The 17011-nt window shown below is 48.5% G+C and overlaps 1 protein-coding gene across 2 annotated transcripts in view; it reads right to left on the minus strand.

Annotated features, from left to right (window-relative positions):
• MYO7A (myosin VIIA) overlaps window positions 1-17011 on the minus strand; it is a 95621-nt gene that overhangs the window by 72151 nt on the left and 6459 nt on the right. Inside the window, exons 3-5 of one of the 2 annotated variants that reach the window (XM_090030726.1) lie at window positions 9208-9225; window positions 2722-2906; window positions 866-987 (exon numbers count right to left, since the gene is read on the minus strand). In XM_090030726.1, the coding sequence (XP_089886852.1) occupies window positions 866-987; window positions 2722-2906; window positions 9208-9225 (325 nt within the window). The remainder of the gene's footprint in view (window positions 1-865; window positions 988-2721; window positions 2907-9207; window positions 9226-17011) is intronic. The other variant, XM_090030727.1, reaches the window with a different exon arrangement.

Consider the following 17011-nt stretch of genomic DNA (forward strand, 5'->3'; position numbering starts at 1 on the left):
CAAGCCACTGCATTGGAAAAAGAAGGCTAATTCATTTACCCCACAAATTAAAGACCCAACACTGAATGCCCTTAAATCTTATTACTGCGCTGATACTGAGTGTGTTCTCACTGAAATAAGATGGTCCTCTTGTTATAGATTCATAGACGTTAGGGCTGGAAGGGACCTCGGAGGATCACCGAGTCCAGCCCCCTGCCCGAGGGGCAGGAAGTCAGCTGGGGTCATAGGATCCCAGCAAGATACACATCCAAATTTCTCTTGAAGGCATTCAAAGTGGGTGCTTGAACCATCTCCAATGGCAGGCTGTTTCAGACCTTGGGGGCTCGGACAGTGACAAAATTCTTCCTTATGTCCAGCCTGAAATGGTCTTGTAGGAGTTTATAACTGTTTGACTTTGGGATCCTATAACCCCAGCTGACTTCCTGCCCTTTGGGCAGGGGGCTGGACTCGATGATCTCCCGAGGACCCTTCCAGCCCTGATGTCTATGAAATCTATGACCCTGTCATCCCTCGGGGCGCTCTGGTGAACAGACGTCCATTATCTAGATGTCCCATGGGTTGCCTTCCCACAACTACCATGATGCACGGCATCATGTTTTCCAAAACGCCAAATTTGGCCCAAATGATCCATCTCTGTGAAATCTTTTGCTGTCACCAAATCTCTACATTTTGAGAGAAAAGGGTGGCGTGTGAAAAAATGTGCCTGGATCTGCTGTTAAGCATTTGCAGTCCTGGCTCTTGCTGGGAAGAAAGCATGTAAAAAGTAGTTCCATCGTAGTTCCCCGCTAATGCCCATCCAACGATTTGTGTATTTTTTATGATAGCAAGAGTCTTGCACCTCACCCAGCATCTCCTCAGGGCTCACCTTCCAGTATGGGGTTGGCCTCCAGCACCTGCTGCTCGATCCAAGAATGCTGCCCGCTGATGGCAGCCAGGAACTGGAGAATCAGTTTGGTGCTTTCCGTCTTCCCCGCACCAGATTCACCACTAAAGCGGGAAGGAACATGTAGAAGTAAATGCCCCCCAACATAACGCCTGGACCTTGAACTCTGCATCCAAGCAGACTGGAAACCCCCCAGGCCTCTGTTCTCAGCATAGGTAAGCCCAAGCCATTGAATTTGGATTTTCAACACACCAAACGTGGGGATCCGCTTGAACAAGGAGATTGTGTGAAGCTGATTACAAGAGTAGAAGCCCATGGCACTGTTAGGATCTACATCTGATTTCAGATCAGGAGCAGGCTGCACCCATGTTCTGCGGTGCTTGGAGCTAAGGTTGGCGTCATGCCTATCCCCATCTTTCACATCATTACAAAGCCAATTCAGCTCCTTAAGTAGAGTTTAGATTATTGTTTGTATAAGGCTGATCCTGTCTCAGGTAGGGGTTGGACTAGGTGATCTCTGTAGCCCTCCAGCCCTACTTCTCCACGACTCTGTGATTCCTCTCTGCAGACTCTAAACATCAAGGACACATCTATGCCACATCCGGTCCATAACAGGAAGCAATCCAGAGAAGCATGACACATGCACGACACGCTAAAATGGATGCAACGAAGCACCACAGAGCAGGCTGTGCATACACTAATATGTTCAGTGCCTTGGGTGTGTTATTGGTGCATGCCCAGCGTTGGGTTACATCCACTTTGGTGCTCATGGAGTGGATGTGCCATGCTTCACAATGAGGCAACTTAGCAGTTTCGACTGACAGTCTGGACACACCCCGAGAAGCAAGAGAAGTCAGCAGAAGTGAGAGATTCCCAAATTATGCTCTGTAGGGCATGGTTTTATGATTCAGGGAGAATTGGTTGCTTGCATTTAAACAAGCTCTTTCCCTTGATTCAAGCCACCGGTCTGCATTAGAAGAGAGTGACAGTCTCTCTATACTTGTAAGACATTACCTTCCCATCGAAGCTGCTTCTATAGAGACCACAGAGATTTCATGCTGTTGGAGCAAATCCATGGGAAAAGTAAATGTGAGAGGAGTTCTGCCAGACCTTCTCTTTACTGAAGTCTGACCCATATTATGAAAGAGTTTGGGAGCCCCTGCTTTAGGGCCCGAACCTAGGATCCAGGATTATCTCATAGTGCAGGTTGTCCCACTGGTTTTAGAAGACCTATTCCAGAGTAAGGTGTCGCTCACATGATGGGCATAATGGGGCTGTTAGGTAGCACAAGTGGTTAACCCCAGGATAAGTGATGGCTGGATGCAGGGATTCGTGGGTATGATGCTATTATGGGGGTTACATCAGGGGCCAAACAAGGTGATTGAGATGGTCCTTCTGGCCTTGAACTCTATAGGTCTCTGCATCAGTAATTAAGGAATAAACAGGATGAACTATAAAGGGAAAAGCTGCAAACAAATATCAGGAGAATAACCAAAGGAATGGCAGAAGCGTCATCACTTGCAACATTAAATCTAGGACTGACAAAAGGTAGGCACTGGATCATCTAAAGGGTCTTGTTCACCTTTAACTCCAATGGTAAAAGATAGTTATTAAGGTCAATCCATGGACTCTGAAGCCTCTCAACCCTATGTGACTCCCCACCAGGAGCCAGGCAGCATGGAGATACCAACCTAGCCTATGCTTCACGTTGTGGATAAATGTTCTCTCAATCTTAATCTCCAGTGTTGGCTACCTTGGTCTCTCCACAAGCAATGAAGTCATGGGTGCTCAGCAGCTTATGCAGGCTGGACTCCTGGGCTCAATGCTCCCAAACCCACCTTATGATGCAGCATTGATCCTTATTGTTGCGCTGCATGTTGAAGTAACAATTGTCAGCAATAGCGAAGATATGTGGCGGCATCTCCCCGATCTTCTTGTTGGTGTACAGGCGTATCTGCTCAGGCGAGTAGATGGGTAAGAGCTGGTAGGGGTTCACTGCCACTAGGATGGATCCTGTATACGTCTAGAGGAGAAACACACCAAGGTTTATCGGGGCCAGTTTCAACCTGTGGCCATCGCAGCAAAAACACGGCCAGAGCTAGCAGACACCCAGGTTGATCACGTGCAACAGGAGAATGCTGCATCCACTGCCCGGATGACGCAGGTATGTTATATCTCAGATACTCTGGAGCTGCTCTGGACAAGGCCTTTGGTCCACCTCCTACAACACTGTGCAATGTTACTGTACAATATTCCCTCAAGACCTGACCTTATTTTGTTACAGGGCAAGAGAGGCTGCAAGGATGTGCTGGGAGCAGGCAGGTCAGACGTGCTGGGGAGCAGGCAGGTCAGGCCAACAACACTAGTGACCCCCAAGTAGGAGTCTCTGGGCATGGGATAGTCATAAACTCATCCCTAATGAGTCCTGGCAGGGTGGCTCTGCTGTTAACACACAGGGTGGCTCATTAAAAGCTGCTTCTTGCTGAGCTTCTCTCTACTATCTCTAGAGGGGATGTTTAGCAATGTCTCTAGGCAGCACAGGAAACGGTGCCTCTCTTTTCTCATCCCTTGTCCCACAGGCTATAATTACATGAAATGAATATGGCCATTGACTGTGATCCAAGCTGCACATCCTAAGACAAAGGTGGGGTGAGCAGTAGTGCTAAGATACATGCGGGCACCACAGTGCAGCATCTCTAGCGCCTGCAACCATAGCAGTCAGGGAAGTGCAGCAGCAGTCAGTGTTCAGGGCAAAAGAAATCCCCTTGTAATCTTCCACTCCGAAGATCTCTACGGTTCTGGAGGGTTTCTCTCACGACTGGGCAGATTGGTACAGCTTGTGGGGGCTTTTGCCTTTCTCAGATCTCTTGACTGTGTATTAGCCACCTTTGCAGCAGCAGGATGTTGGCTGTTGTGGTCCCCCTGCTTTACCTGTGGCAGGTTTGGGTGGTTTGTCTTGTGTTGTGTCAGGGTTCACTGTGTAGTTTTGCGCCAAGTTTAGACAATGTTTTGGATAGGGATGATCCTCCTTCTGGCAGGGGGTTGGACAAGGCTGAGGTCCCTTCCAGCCCTACTTCTGTATGACCCTATGACTTAATTCTAGCCGGTGAAGGAATCTGACTAATGGGAAAATATCCATACTCTTCCCATTCGAAAACAGCCTCCAGACCTAACTAGCCAAGACAAGAGTTACATATCCTGATCCAAAAGCCGAGGAGAAAAATCAGGGTCAAAATCCTTCCTATGCTGGTGGAACCAGGAATGAAAGGGCCAGTGCTGCCAGTGCTGCAGAGTTGGTCATTTACATGCAAAATAAAAGGCCCTATATCTTTTTATTAGCATGCTGTAATGTCAGCAGATGGGCCTTTGGCATGAAGGAGAAAAACAGCATATGCAATGAAAACCTCCGATGAGCAACCTTCAAGTCCTCTTTGGGGTCTGATGGACTTTTAACAGTGGTGGGAGCCAGCTGGGAATGTAGTGATGGTAGGTACTTTGCAGTGGGAAACAGACCCTTTGCATCACGACCAGTGGCGTTTTTGCAGTGGGCTCCAGGCAATTAAAATAAACTGGCCTGCATTGGCGAGGTCAACCGGCGCTTACACAGTTGGTGCTGCCAGGCAGGCCTTGGGTTCCTAGATAGTGACCCATGCTTTTGGGAGGGGGACTTGCTGGGGTGGGATGGGCTGCACCTCTCTCCTAAAGGCAAGCGTCTTCTCTGCCAGGTTGGCTGATCTCGTATGGCGAGCTTTAAACTCGCCTCGCTGGGGGAGGGTCTGCAGAAAGACGAGGAGACGCCACCCGAGCAAGACAGGTGACAAATGCAAGGAGTGCCCAGGTAAGAAACAGGGGTCCAGACAGTCTCCCAAATTGGGGAGTGGCATATGCAGCTAGGCAGGGCCTTAAATGCCTATATGCCAATGCTCGTAGCACGGGGAACAAACAGGAGGAACTTGCCCTCAGAATAGCCAGTTCAGACCCAGACATAATAGGGCTTACAGAAACGTGGTGGGATTCATCCCACGACTGGGCAGTTAGCATTGGGGGCTATAGGCTTTACAGGTGGGGTAGAGAAGGAAGGAAAGGTGTGGGTGGGCGCTCTATGTCAAGGAGCAATATACATCCCCTGCCAGCAAAATGCGGTCAGAGGAGGGACAAGCGGAAGTCTCTGGGTCAAGATACAAGGGGGCCGTGGGGAGAGGGATCTAACGGTGGGGTCTACTACAGACCCCCCAACCCAGGGGAGGAGCTGGACTGGGAATTTTCAGGCCAGCTTGCAGAGGCACTTAAGGCGAGGCATGTAGTTGTCATGGGTGACTTCAATTACCCGGACATCTGCTGGGAGGAACAGCCAGCCAGGTCGGATCGTTTCAGGAGGTTCCTAGCCGAGATACAGGACCTCCACTTAAATCAGGAGGTGCACAGTCCCACCTGTTGGACCTGGTCCTGGCCACAGGCGACGACCTGGTAAGGGGCCTCCAGGTCCTTGACCACCCAGGTGATAGCAATCATCGCTTGCTGGACTTCACCATCCAGCGCAGGGTGTCGAGGGCCTGCAGCAAGGCGGTAGCCCTACACTTCAAGAGGGCCGACTTCAACGAGTTGAGGAGATTAGTGGGAGAGGCGCTGGGGTTCCCGAGATCAGGGGAGCTCAGTGCCCAAGATGAGCGGTCGTTCCTTAAGGAGACAATACTCAGGGCCCAAGGGGTGACCATCCCAACAAGAAGCAAGGGGGGCAGGAGTGCCCAAAAGCCCCCCTGGCTCACCAAGGGCGTCCGGGAATGCCTGCTTGCCAAAAAGGCGGCGTACACCCAGTGGAAGGGGGGTGCTATCTCCAAAGAGGAGTAAAACTCCTCTGCTCAGGCCTGTAGGGGGGCTGTCAGGAAAGCTAAGGCCGACATAGAGCTAGGACTAGCGCCCAAGATCAAAGATAATAAAAAGTCCTTTTTTAAATATATAGGGAGGATGAAGAAAGCACCGGGAAATGTGGGGCCCCTGCAAGATCCTCTGGGCAATCTGGTGGTTGCGCCAGAGGAGAAAGCGGACCTCTTTAACCAATTCTTCACCTCTGTTTTCTTGGGCAGGGACCAGGACATCCCCACCGTGATACAAGACAGACTCGAGGGGAACGCCTCCAGACCTCAGGTTGGGGAGGACCGGGTCAGAGAGCTTCTGGAGGGGCTGGACGTGTTCAAATCAGCGGGTCCAGATGCTCTCCACCCCAGGGTGTTGAGGGACCTAACAGGGGTTATTGCAGGGCCCTTGGCACGGCTTTACGAGCGCTCGTGGTGCTCGGGCCAGGTGCCGGATGACTGGAAGATAGCCAATGTGGTCCCCATCTTTAAAAAAGGAAGGAGGGAGGACCTGGGCAACTATAGGCCTGTCAGTCTTACCTCAATCCTAGGGAAACTCTTTGAGAAGGTCATCAAGGAGCCAATCTGCGATGGGCCGGCCTCAGAGATGATGCTTAAGGGCAACCAGCATGGTTTCATTAGGGGCAGGTCATGTCAGACCAACCTGATTGCCTTTTATGATCAGGTCACAAAAGCCTTGGATGCAGGTATCGCCATGGCCGTAGTCTTTCTGGACTTCAGCAAGGCCTTTGACACCGTCTCCCACCCCATCCTCATTAAAAAATTGGGCGACTGCGGCATTGATGCCTACACAGTCAGATGGATTGCAGATTGGCTCAAGGGTCGTACTCTGAGGGTGGTGGTGGATGGGTCATATTCGACCTGGGGAGAAGTGGGCAGCGGAGTCCCCCAGGGCTTGGTCCTGGGGCCTGCACTGTTCAATCTCTTTATCAGCGATTTGGACAATGGGGTAAAAAGCAACCTGTTTAAATTCGCTGATGATACCAAAATTTGGGGTGAGGTGAGCACGCTAGTAGGGAGGGAAAGACTGCAACAAGACCTGGATAGGTTACAGGGGTGGGCTAACAAAAACAGGATGCGCTTCAATATTGATAAGTGCAGGGTGCTGCACGTGGGCAGTAGTAACCAGCAGCACACTTATAGGATGAGGAACTCCCTTCTTGAGAGCACGGAGGCAGAAAGGGAACTTGGAGTCATTATTGCCTCCAAGATGAACGTGGGCCGACAATGTGAGGTCACGGTTGGCAGGGCTAGCCGCGTCTTGTCATGCATCCACAGGTGCATCTCTAGCAGGGCCAAGAAGGTGATCCTCCCCCTCTGCGCGATGCTGGTCAGGCCGCAGCTGGAGTACTATATCCAGTTCTGGGCGCTGCACTTCAGGAGTGATGTGGACAACATGTAGAGGGTCCAGAGGAGGCCACTCACATGATCAGGGGACAGCAGGGCAGGCCCTACAATGAGAGACTGCGGGACCTGAACCTGTTCAGCCTCCACAAGAGAAGGCAGAGGGAGGACCTGGTGACCATCTATAAACTCACTAGGGGGGACCAGAAGGGTTTGGGGGAGACACTGTTTCCCCTTGTGCCCCCTGGCACGACAAGGAATAATGGCCACAAGTTGTTGGTTTAGATTAGACATCCATATGAACTACTTCACGGTCAGGGCGGCTAGGATCTGCAACCAACTTCCTAGGGAAGTGGTGCTGGCTCCTACCCTGGGGGTCTTTAAGAGGAGGCTGGATGTCTACCTAGCTGGTCATTTGAGCCCAGTTTTCCTCCTGCCCAGGCAGGGGATCAGACTTGAAGATCTACAAGGTCCCTTCAACCCGACTTCTATGATTCTATGATCTTTGTGGCAACAACATCGTCCGCTGGAGCAGAACTGAGACCTCCCCAAACTCATTTCACAGCCAAGAAAGGCTGAAAACTTTCTGACTGCATCCTAGGCTGGATTTGAACTCACAGTAAAGGCAGAGAGAAGATACGATAGGACGCCGTAAAATGCATCACAGCTATAACCAGCAGGGAGGAAGGGAGAGGAGGACAATTGTGGCACAAAAATGAATGAGACCCATGGATAAATTCAGGCTGAAAAGAAGGTTTCTAACCACCGGAGGAGTGAGATTCTGAAAGGAAAACAGGCTAAATCATCTTAAAATGGAGCTTGGTAAATTTATGAATAGTCTAAGTTTCTCATGCTGCTATATAAATTGCCAAGATTTAGAAATTACAATACACCTCTAAGGTGATGTCAGGGACATTTCTAACAGTACTGCTCACCCCACTTTTGCCTTAGGATGTGCAGCTAGGATCCCAGTCAATGGCCATAATCATTGCATGTAATAATAGTTTAGGGGACAATGGAAGAGAAAAGAGAGACGCCATTTCCTGTGCTGCCTAGAGACACTGCTAAGCAACCACTCTAGAGATATTATTTTTTGTTCTCAAAAAAACTGACTTACTTTCCAGAGGAATTTTTGAGCCCCCTGAGTTTCAACCCTGGATGGGAACACCTCTGCCATGGACAAGCCCCGGGAGGCCGAATACAGCCAAAGGTGCTTTTAAAGACGTTAACCATTAGCAGTGGGAATGATTTCTGCATGTTCCCACTGACCTTTCACTGGTGAGCACCGGGGGCCTGCGTCAGCACAAACTCCTGGGTTATCTCAAGAGGCAAGCGTGCGTTCAGTTTGCCCCTAGTTGATGAATACACGCTGCTGGCCCAATTTGAGCAGAAGGCAGCATGTACGACTCCAGCCACTGAGTTAAAGAGGGGCCAAAGGGCAAGCACAAGGAAATATTTGCTTCTCTGGTTTATAGGTCCATTACTGGGGCGGTGTAAAGCCTTTCTGTTTTGCAGCAAAGATCAGCTTGGTTTTACTTGCTGGGGGTCTGCTAACTGCTTTCAACAGGAAATACTGTTTCCTTGCAAATTCCTTACTTCCTGTGTGACCTATATTTTAATGAGCCATGCAACAAATCCGCTCTGAGCCTCATTCCCACAACGCCGGCTAACTTCAAGTGGAGGTTTTGCTGCTCAAGCAATGCAGGATAAAGCTACTTCCAACCAGGCCTGCTCTTTGTGCAGTGAAACGCCCCTGCTATTCAGCAGCTGAGCTGAGCGCATGCAAGCACGAGCCATGCAAAACAGCCCTTCCTTAGGTCTTTCCATTTTGTTGCAGGTGCCTGTTTCGCCTGAGCTGAGGCACGACAAAGAAGTAGTCGCAGCTCATCACACTCACAGGCAGAGCGCTCGATATCGCCAAGAAGGCACCGTGGTTCTGCTTTTACGGCCAAGAGTGCCCGTGCTTTTGATGCATTCGTGGGGTAGCAGCGGAAATGCAGTGCAATGGTTACTTGGCGGTTCATGTAAATGGGAGGGCCAGGGGATGACATGACGATGCACAGCACTAATGAATGACGGCTTGACGGTTCTGCGTGCTGTACTTACCCTCCCGCCGCAATTAGTCTGAGGGTTAAAAAGTAAGGGAGGAGAGAAAGGAAAATACATACTTCATTAGAGCAGAGCCACAAAAGTCTTTCTCCAAGTCAAGGAGAAGCTTTTCACTTGAGCCAGTTTAGCAAGGCCAGACTTTAGAGAAGACCCCCTCCTCCCCACTACACGATTTGTTCTTGACTTGAAAATCCCAGGAACCACTTTAAACAGGGAAGATGTCTCTGTATCATACCGAGTTTGAAAAGGTGAGAGCAAATTTTACTTCTGCTGGCAGGGGCTGGTCCTTGCTACTTGTATGCAGCTCTGCAAAATTGTCACGAGCAAAGATAAGAAACCCTATTGCTGCTGGTGCTTAAAAGAAAAATCCCCCCCTCCGCATTTTCCACTACACTTCATTCCTTATCAGAGTGACTGTCACAAATAATTGTCAGCTCAGGAACCGTTCCTGTTTACAGGTGTACTTGCCACCCTCCAATAGCCTGGTGAGGTGTTTACTGCTAGGAACTTGAGCAGAGAAGCCAGCTTATTAACACAAAGTTAATTTTCATTTTGCAAATGCAAGCTTTCAAACTGGAAAGCTGATCTGAAGACATATGCCCCTCCAATCAGGCAGCAGGGATGTGCCAGCTGACCCGTGCATCCAATCCCAGCTAAGCAATGCAGCTCAAATGTCAATGATCAAAACAAACAAACAAACAAAAAAACCAAAACAAACAAACAAACAAAATCCACAAAAAAAATTCTCACCCACCATCCACAGAGCAAGGATGACTTGGGGGAATGACTGCAATATCATCACAATCTTTTCTGAAATGCACACACACAAAAGATTTTGTTGAATAAATCATGGGGGTCTTCAAGAGGAGGCTGGACAGATACTTGGCTGGGGTGTTATGACCCCGGCACTCGTTCCTGCCCGGGGCAGAGGGTCAGACCAATGATCTGTTTAGGTCCCTTCTGACCCTAAGCACTATGATTTATGCCCAAGTTTATTGACTCAATTATTTGCTCAGCTACAAGAATAGCTATCTTCTCTCTTGCTATTCCTTTTGCTCTCTTTTCTAAGTTTTGGAGACTGCTAGGAATAAGTGTTCCTCTCTCAGCCATCTCTGCTGCAGGATGGAAGCAGTGCATGGGTAAGTGGTGATGTACTTTAGCAACTGCCGGAAAGCCTGGAGTTGTGAACATGTCCTTTCTATTTAGGAGTTACACTCTTAACAAGAGAGAGATATCTGGGCTGGATGTCACCCTTCTAATGCACAGACATCCAGCAAGTGCCCAAAACTGCCATAGGTCTTCTTTTAAAGAGAGATGGCCAACTTCCTGCTGGTCGCCTTGGGTAATAGTTGGGCAAAATTTTTGAGCACATGTGCACAACATGGCCGCAAGCCGTGCTCTTAACACAGACTGAGCAGCTACAGTCCAAATGTATTTATGTATTATTACATAATAATAACAATAATAATCTATTGTTATATATTATATATCATGATGTAACATATTACATTATATATTACTATACTATATAATAAAAGGATAGTCATACTATGTGATAAATAACAAATAAAATTGGACTGTGTTATGCAAAGTTTTTATAATAATATTAGCCCTTTATTGTTGCATAATAATAACAATAACAATAATATTATCCCTTTAGTATTGCATAGAGCACTGTGCATGAAACTCTGGGCAGAAAGACACCAAGTAGAGTTTCCCACTCCTGTGTCTATACTGGGGACCATTCATAGTCCTTGAACCCTACTGGGGGGCCAGACTAGTGCTCATAAGGGCTCCAGCCTTTGCAGGAGGCAGACAATGTGAGCTGAATCCAACTTGAGGATGGTAGGGTGCCCCGGGCTCTGAGAGGCATGGTCCCTGGCACTGCTGAACGACCAGCCTGAGACTATTCCTTCCTGACACAGCAGCATCTTCATGGGACAGTCCTCTGTCTCCCACCATCTTAGTAGCTGTTGGCTTTCTTTCTCCGACTCTCTCTAAAATCCCTTTCCCTTTGCTCTTCCTGCGCACCTACACCAAGCGTTGAAACATGTCTATATAGGTCCTTCCCACTCCATCTTCCATGTCCTGGTCACCCTACCCTACGGCTGACACACCGAAGCCACCACCTTTCCCACCACAGAGAAACCTCCTTACAAAGCCTACTAGCACCATGTCTGCTGCATGCCAAGAACGCCGTTGCTGAGCCATAGTCGATGTTCTGACTGGAGGTGGTTGATGTGATAGTGGTGAATTATTTTCTCATGGAAAAAAAAGCGTGTGTGATGCTCCTGAAACTGTACCAGAATATTCTGTCTGAAAAAATGCCTCAAGGCTAGTTTCACAAGATGGATGGAGGTGCCTTCCCCTGATCATCAATAGGTCAGTGTTTAGGGCACTTACGCCCATCCTCCACTCATTTTAGAGCAGGGGTTGGACCCCAGTCTCCCATACCTGACCAGGGAGACAAACACCAGGCTAGAGGCTACGAAGGGAGGGAATTTCTCTTGATCTCCCCTGCTGGGCTGTTCCATCTTGTATAAGCCACTTCAATATTCAGCTCAAGAGAAAAAGGGAATGGCTTTCTAACCTGGTGGTTAGGACATATGGACGTACTGCAGGCGAGGCACCTTCCCTCAATGACTATTTCAATATTTCATGCCAAGTTGAGCAGCACCTTCGAACAGACATACTGGATTGCAGATGTGACCGATGGGGTGCTGCTGTGGGCCAGAGCGTAGGGCTGAGAGCCTGGACATGTGCGCCAGGGCTCTCTGGGGTGGGACAGTGCTCCTGCTGGGACTTAAAGCTGGAGGGTCCTGGCTAGAAAATCTTGCCCCTCCACTCAGAGTCATATTGATGGCCACATTTGGGGAAGGAATTTTACCGCAAGGTCAGATTGGTACGGACTGGGGGGCTGCCTTCCTCTTTAGCGGGGGCATGGCCCTCTACCCAGATCACTGGAGCATGTATTGACAACATTTCATAGAAGCAGGACGTTGGCTGCTGTGGTCCTTCTGCTTTACCTGTAGCAGGTTAGGGTGTGATGTCTTGTGGATGATGGTGGTTTTATTCAGAGGTTAGATTATGGATTGTATAGGATGGTTTGGCTAGGGCTGATCCTGCTGCAGGAAGGGGGCTGGACTAGTTCACAGATGGAGGTCCCTTCCAGCCCGACTTCTCTACGATTCCATGAAGTCCTGCTTTCCAGTTATGGCTCTGACTCCAATTCCTTTTAAGGCTTTGGACAAGTGATTGGGGCCACTGATGTCAAACTCAACTGCATAAATTTAGGCATTTAAAATAAACAACACAATTGTGAGACGTGCGGCATGCTCATAACATCCATTTGCTCATCCAGGTGCTTAAAACAGAACTGGTCACTCAGTATTGTAGATGCTGGCTATTAACTTTCCCCTTCCCTCCATTTCCCCATACATAAAAGGGGAAACTACTAATGACCTACGTACATTGCTGGCTGTGGAAAGCACTTGGCTCGTTACTCTCAATGATGCTCATAAACCATCTCCACGTATAAGGAGAGAACAATACTGGAACCCAGGGGAAATCTACTCTAAGAAATATAAGACAGCCCCAAAGATGGTGTGAAGACAAGACTGCAAAGTTGCAGATCATTACCTTAACCAAGACAATTATTTGTTCCTCATAAACCAGCTTGATTTACCAATCTTCTTAACTGCATGTGCTAATCCAAGGCCACGTTAACCCTTTCCACCCCATCACCACATTTTCTTCTAGTAAAACAAAAGTATGAATCCTTATTCTACTCAAAGCTGCCAGGAGATTTTCAGAAGGACATTTTCTCTTAACCCCACAACCCTTGTATCTATTCCCAACCTTGAAAAAGTATGCAGTGCAGTATCTAGCAATGCATTGTGGACTACTTCCTGTGAAACTGAAGGTGTCTCATTCAAAAACAAGACCGGTGGCTTATTACTAAATACATTGTGACTGCACCGGTACCTTGCTGATTTAATCTACAAAGATCATATTGTCTCACAACATATGAGAAAAGGACCTGGGGGTTACTGCGGACAATAAGCTGAATATGAACCAACAGTGTGCCCTTATTGCCAAGAAGACTAATGTTGCCAGCAGGCCCAAGGAAGTGACTATTCCCCTCTATTTAGTACTGGTGAGGCCACACCTGGAGTACCACGTCCAGTTTTGGGCCCCACTACAGAAAGGATGTGGACAAATTGGAGAGCAATGAAAATGGTTGGGAGCTGGGGCATATGACTGGTGAAGAGAGACTGAAGGAACTGGGCTTATTTAGCCTGCAGAAGAGAAGACTGAGAGGGGATTTAATAGCAGCCTTTAACTCCCTGAAGGGGATTGCAAAGAGGATGGAGCTGGACTGTTTTCAGCGGGGGCAGATGACAGGACAAGGAGCCATTGCTGCAAGGGAAGCTGAGGTCAGATATTAGGAAACACTTTGTCACCAGGAGGGTGGTAAAACACTGGAACAGGCTTCCCAGAGAGGTGGTGCAATCTCCGTCCTTGGAGGTTTTTAAGACCCACCTAGCCAAAGCCTTGGCTGGGATGATGTAGTTGGGGCTGGTCCAGCTTTGAGCAGGGGGTTGGACTAGATGACCTCCTGAGGTCCCTTTCAACTCTAATTTTCTGATTTTTATGATTCTATGACATGGGCCAGAGAACTGAGCAGTTGCTGGATACAAGCCTAATATTTATATGACAATTGGAAAAAGTTCAAATAACATTTTTCTTGTGTGCCTCTGACTCCATCAGAGGCAAGGAGGAGACATGCCAAAATACCAAAAGAAAAGGTTTATCTGGTTATAATTCCAGTCTACCTGGAAGGACTGAACCAAAAACAGGCACTAGAATGTCCTCTAACTTGAGAAAGAGATACAGGGAAAGACAGGATAGAGTGGCAGAGACTAAATCATACAGAGAGCTTCAGCTTTCCTAGGCTGGTTTTCATCAAAAATGTTACAGTCCAGGGAAAAGTTGTTGGCGAGTCAGCATTACCGGACCCCACTAAAAATCATTTCATCAAAAGTTTCCCAAATAGGTCTAGTGTGTGCCATTCAGATTTAGCTGTACAAAGAGGCGTGGATCTTGTTCTAGATGTGAGGAAACCTACTTTTGTGAGCCCTCCAGTGGGCTTTGCTGACCTAAGGGTTTTAGATATTGGGAACCTTGCAAAACTAATCATCCAAACGTGATGAATGAAATCTTGGGACCCTTTAGGCTAAAGACAACTCTTTTATCTAGCAGACAGACGTAACAATGGGATCCAAAAGTAGGAAGCTGAAACTAGACATGCTCCTGCTGGAGTTAAGGAACACATTTTTCAATGAGAGTAATTAAGCATTGGAACAATTTATCTCGGGATATGGTGACTTCTCTATCACTTGCCATCTGTAACTCAGGACTGGGGATCTTTTTTAAAGGATGCTACAGCTCAAACAGAAATTATATGCTTGCTGGAAAAATTCCTGGCTGAGGATCTCTGGCCTGTGTCATATAAGATAAGAGATCAAAGTCGTTTATCTTCAGGGTCCCTATGGTTTTAAAAATCCATCAGTCCATGAATCACTCCTCTCTCAATGAAACCTTCCAATAGCTTGCAAAAAAAAAAAGTCTGCAGGTGCACAAAGCACTACTGAATACTTAAATATGATTTACAAGTTCTCCTGTATTGCCCAGCTCAAACCTCTTTGCATGGACTGTCTGGCCCCATCAGCTAGCAGCACCCAGGCACACGCTGTGGGTAGATTTTATTTCAGGAGTAAAAATGGACATCCCATGCCCCCACAAGGATCCTGACTGTCCACAGTCTGTTAAAACAGAAGGCAGGGACAGACATTACATGTAAACCAGTTTAAGTGAACAGTAGCTGGCTTAAATTTGTAACAGAATAGATGTTCAGTGCATATAAACTGTTTGAAAATGGCTGGAACCAGTTTGAAATAAACCTGGTTGAATGTAGTATCAGACTTAACTGATTTGGGTCAAACCAGAGACTGATTTGGGTCTTTCACCATCCAGCACAGGGTGGCAAAGGCCTGCAGCAAGGCAGCAGCCTTGGACTTCAGGAGGGCTGATTTAATTGAGCTAAGGAGACTAGTTGGGGAGGCACTGAGGTCCTGGTGGGATGAGGAGTTGGGAGTCCAAGAAGAGTGGTCACTCCTGAAGGAGACGATCCTTCAAGCTCAAAGGGTAGCAATCCCATCATGGATTAAAGGGGGCAAGAGTGCTCCAAAGCCCACATGGCTAACCAAAAGCATCCAGGAACATCTCAAAGCTAAAAAGGAGGCATTCACCCAATGGAAGGGAGGGGCCATCAGCAGGGAGGACTATACCTCCATTGCTCAGGGTTGTAGCGGGGCGGTCAGGAAAGCCAAGGCAGTGATGGGACTGGGACTAGCAACCTGGATCAAGGATATCAAGAAATCCTTTTTTTAAATACATAGCAGGTAAAAAGAAGGTACCGGGTAACATGGGGCCTCTGCAGGACACACTAGGAAATCTGGTGGTCTCACCAGATGACAAAGTTAACCTATTTAACAATTTCTTCGCCTCCATTTTTCTGAGCAGGGACCAGGTCATCCCCCCCACCAGGATCCCCGATGGTCCCAGGGGAGGCGCAGCCAGGCCCAGGGTCAGTGTGGAGACCAGGGAACTTCTGGAGGGACTGGATGTATTCAAATCAGCTGGTCCTGATGACCTCCACCCCAGAGTGCTGAGGGAATTAGCTGAGGTCATTGCGGGACCCCTGGCACGGCTATATGACCACTTGTGGTGCTCTGGTGTGGTGCCAGAGAACTGGAAGAGGGCCAGTGTGGTTCCCATCTTCAAAAAATGGAGGAAGGAGGACTCAGGAAATTATAGGCCTGTTAGTTTTACTTGGTCCTGGGGAAGCTCTTTGAGAAAAACATCTAGGTGCACATCTGTGAGGGGCAAGCAGGGGAGTGTATGCTTAGGGGCAATCAACATGGGTTCATTCGAGGCAGGTCCTGTCAGACCAACCTGGTGGCCTTCTATGACCAAGTCACATAATCCTTGGATGCAGGTGTCACGGTGGATATAGTCTTTCAGGACTTTAGGAAGGCCTTGGACACTGTCTCTCACCCCATTCTTCTTAAAAAATTAGGAGATTGTGGTGTTGATGCCTACACAGTCAGATGGGTCGCCAATTGGCTGGAGGGCTGCATCCAGAGAGCGGTGGTGGACGGGTCATTTTCGACTTGGAGGGATGTGGGCAGTGGGGTCCCCCAGGGCTCGGTCCTCGGGCCCGCACTGTCCAACATCTTCATCGGCGACTTGGACGAGAGGGTGAAAAGCACCTTGTTCAAATTCACAGATGATACTAATATGTGGGGAGAAGTGGGCACACTAGAAGGGAGGGAGGTGTTACAACTAGATCTGGACAGATTACAGGGGTAGGCAGATGCAAGTGCAAGGTGCTGCACATGGGGAGGAAGAACCAGCACCATACCTACAGGCTGGGGAACTGCCTTCTCATCAGTGCAGAGGCAGAAAAGGATCTTGGAGTCATTATAGACTCCAAAATGAACATGGGCTGCCAACGTGGGGACGCAGTCAGGAAGGCTAACCACACCTTATCATGCATCCATAGATGCACCACAAGCAGGTTCAAGGAGGTGATCCTTCTCCTGTATGTGGCACTGGTCAGGCTGCAGCTGGAGTACTGCGTCCAGTTCTGGGCGCCGCACTTCAGGAGAGATGTGGACAACATGGAGAGAGTCCAGAGGAGGCCACTCGCATGATCGGGGGCAGCAGGGCAGGCCCT

Source organism: Crocodylus siamensis, chromosome 1 (assembly GCF_052110815.1).
Source record: "Crocodylus siamensis isolate JL-2025a chromosome 1, ASM5211081v1, whole genome shotgun sequence".
NCBI lineage: Eukaryota > Metazoa > Chordata > Crocodylia > Crocodylidae > Crocodylus > Crocodylus siamensis.